At 41.5% G+C, this 850-nt stretch overlaps 1 protein-coding gene across 1 annotated transcript in view; it reads right to left on the reverse strand.

Moving 5' to 3' along the window:
• The window catches only part of LOC132172233 (uncharacterized), a 5,042-nt gene continuing 4,192 nt past the window's right edge, over window positions 1–850 (reverse strand). The window contains exon 2 of the mRNA XM_059583695.1: window positions 1–548. Coding sequence (XP_059439678.1) covers window positions 135–548 — 414 coding nt within the window. The 3' untranslated portion in view covers window positions 1–134. The remainder of the gene's footprint in view (window positions 549–850) is intronic.

The raw sequence follows: 850 nt of genomic DNA on the forward strand, positions 1-850 counted from the left end.
TACAAAAAATTGAACCAACTAGAAATACAAAGTAGTCGGACTTGAAGTAAAATTTCAACACAACATTTTTGCATGGATAGAAAATCAATCTAACATCCAAATGTCAGAGAGTGGAGTTACCATTTACATAATAGCTAGCTATCCTTTGAAGCAGGCATTATCCTAAGCCTTTCCTCAGAGGCTTCATTACCCCCAGAAAACCTCTCTTCTGCTAGCAGAGATTGTAAGTCACTACCATTTGCCAGGCTGTTGAACTCAACAGCTTTGGATGGCATTGTTGGGTAGCGTCGTTGGCAAAAGGTCATTAATCTCTTCACTGATTGCAAGTACTTCCGAGTAGTCTCATCGTTCATAATGTGAGCCACACTGTTGGTGTAGATCTTCTCCCGGGCTGAACGTTCGTGGATACCAACCATAGTAACACCAATAGGCCAGGGGGCATTTCCAATGGCCATCCTAATATAATGGTCCATTGCAGCCAAGTAGTCTCGCCTCATGCAGCATTCAACCACCAATAGCAATGCTTGGCGAATATCATCAGGAAGAACCTATAAACAGAATTACCACGAGTCAATGCACTGTTCTTTATACAAAGAGAGCAGCAGTAAATAGTAATCAACAGTAAATATATATATAACAAGGATCTGAAAAAGGAGGTTAGGAGGAGGGAATCCCTTTCATTGAGAAGTCCACGTTGGTGCATGATGCCCTCATTTGCCAAGCCAATCAACATCCAGACATCCAACGCCAGTGATTAATATGGCGATGTCTTGCTCAATAAAACTCTGACTCTAATAGCTTTCTATGTCCAGGATTGACAAATTTCTAGTTTCTCCAGATTGGGAACAGC

Source organism: Corylus avellana, chromosome ca2 (assembly GCF_901000735.1).
Source record: "Corylus avellana chromosome ca2, CavTom2PMs-1.0".
Classification (NCBI taxonomy): domain Eukaryota; kingdom Viridiplantae; phylum Streptophyta; class Magnoliopsida; order Fagales; family Betulaceae; genus Corylus; species Corylus avellana.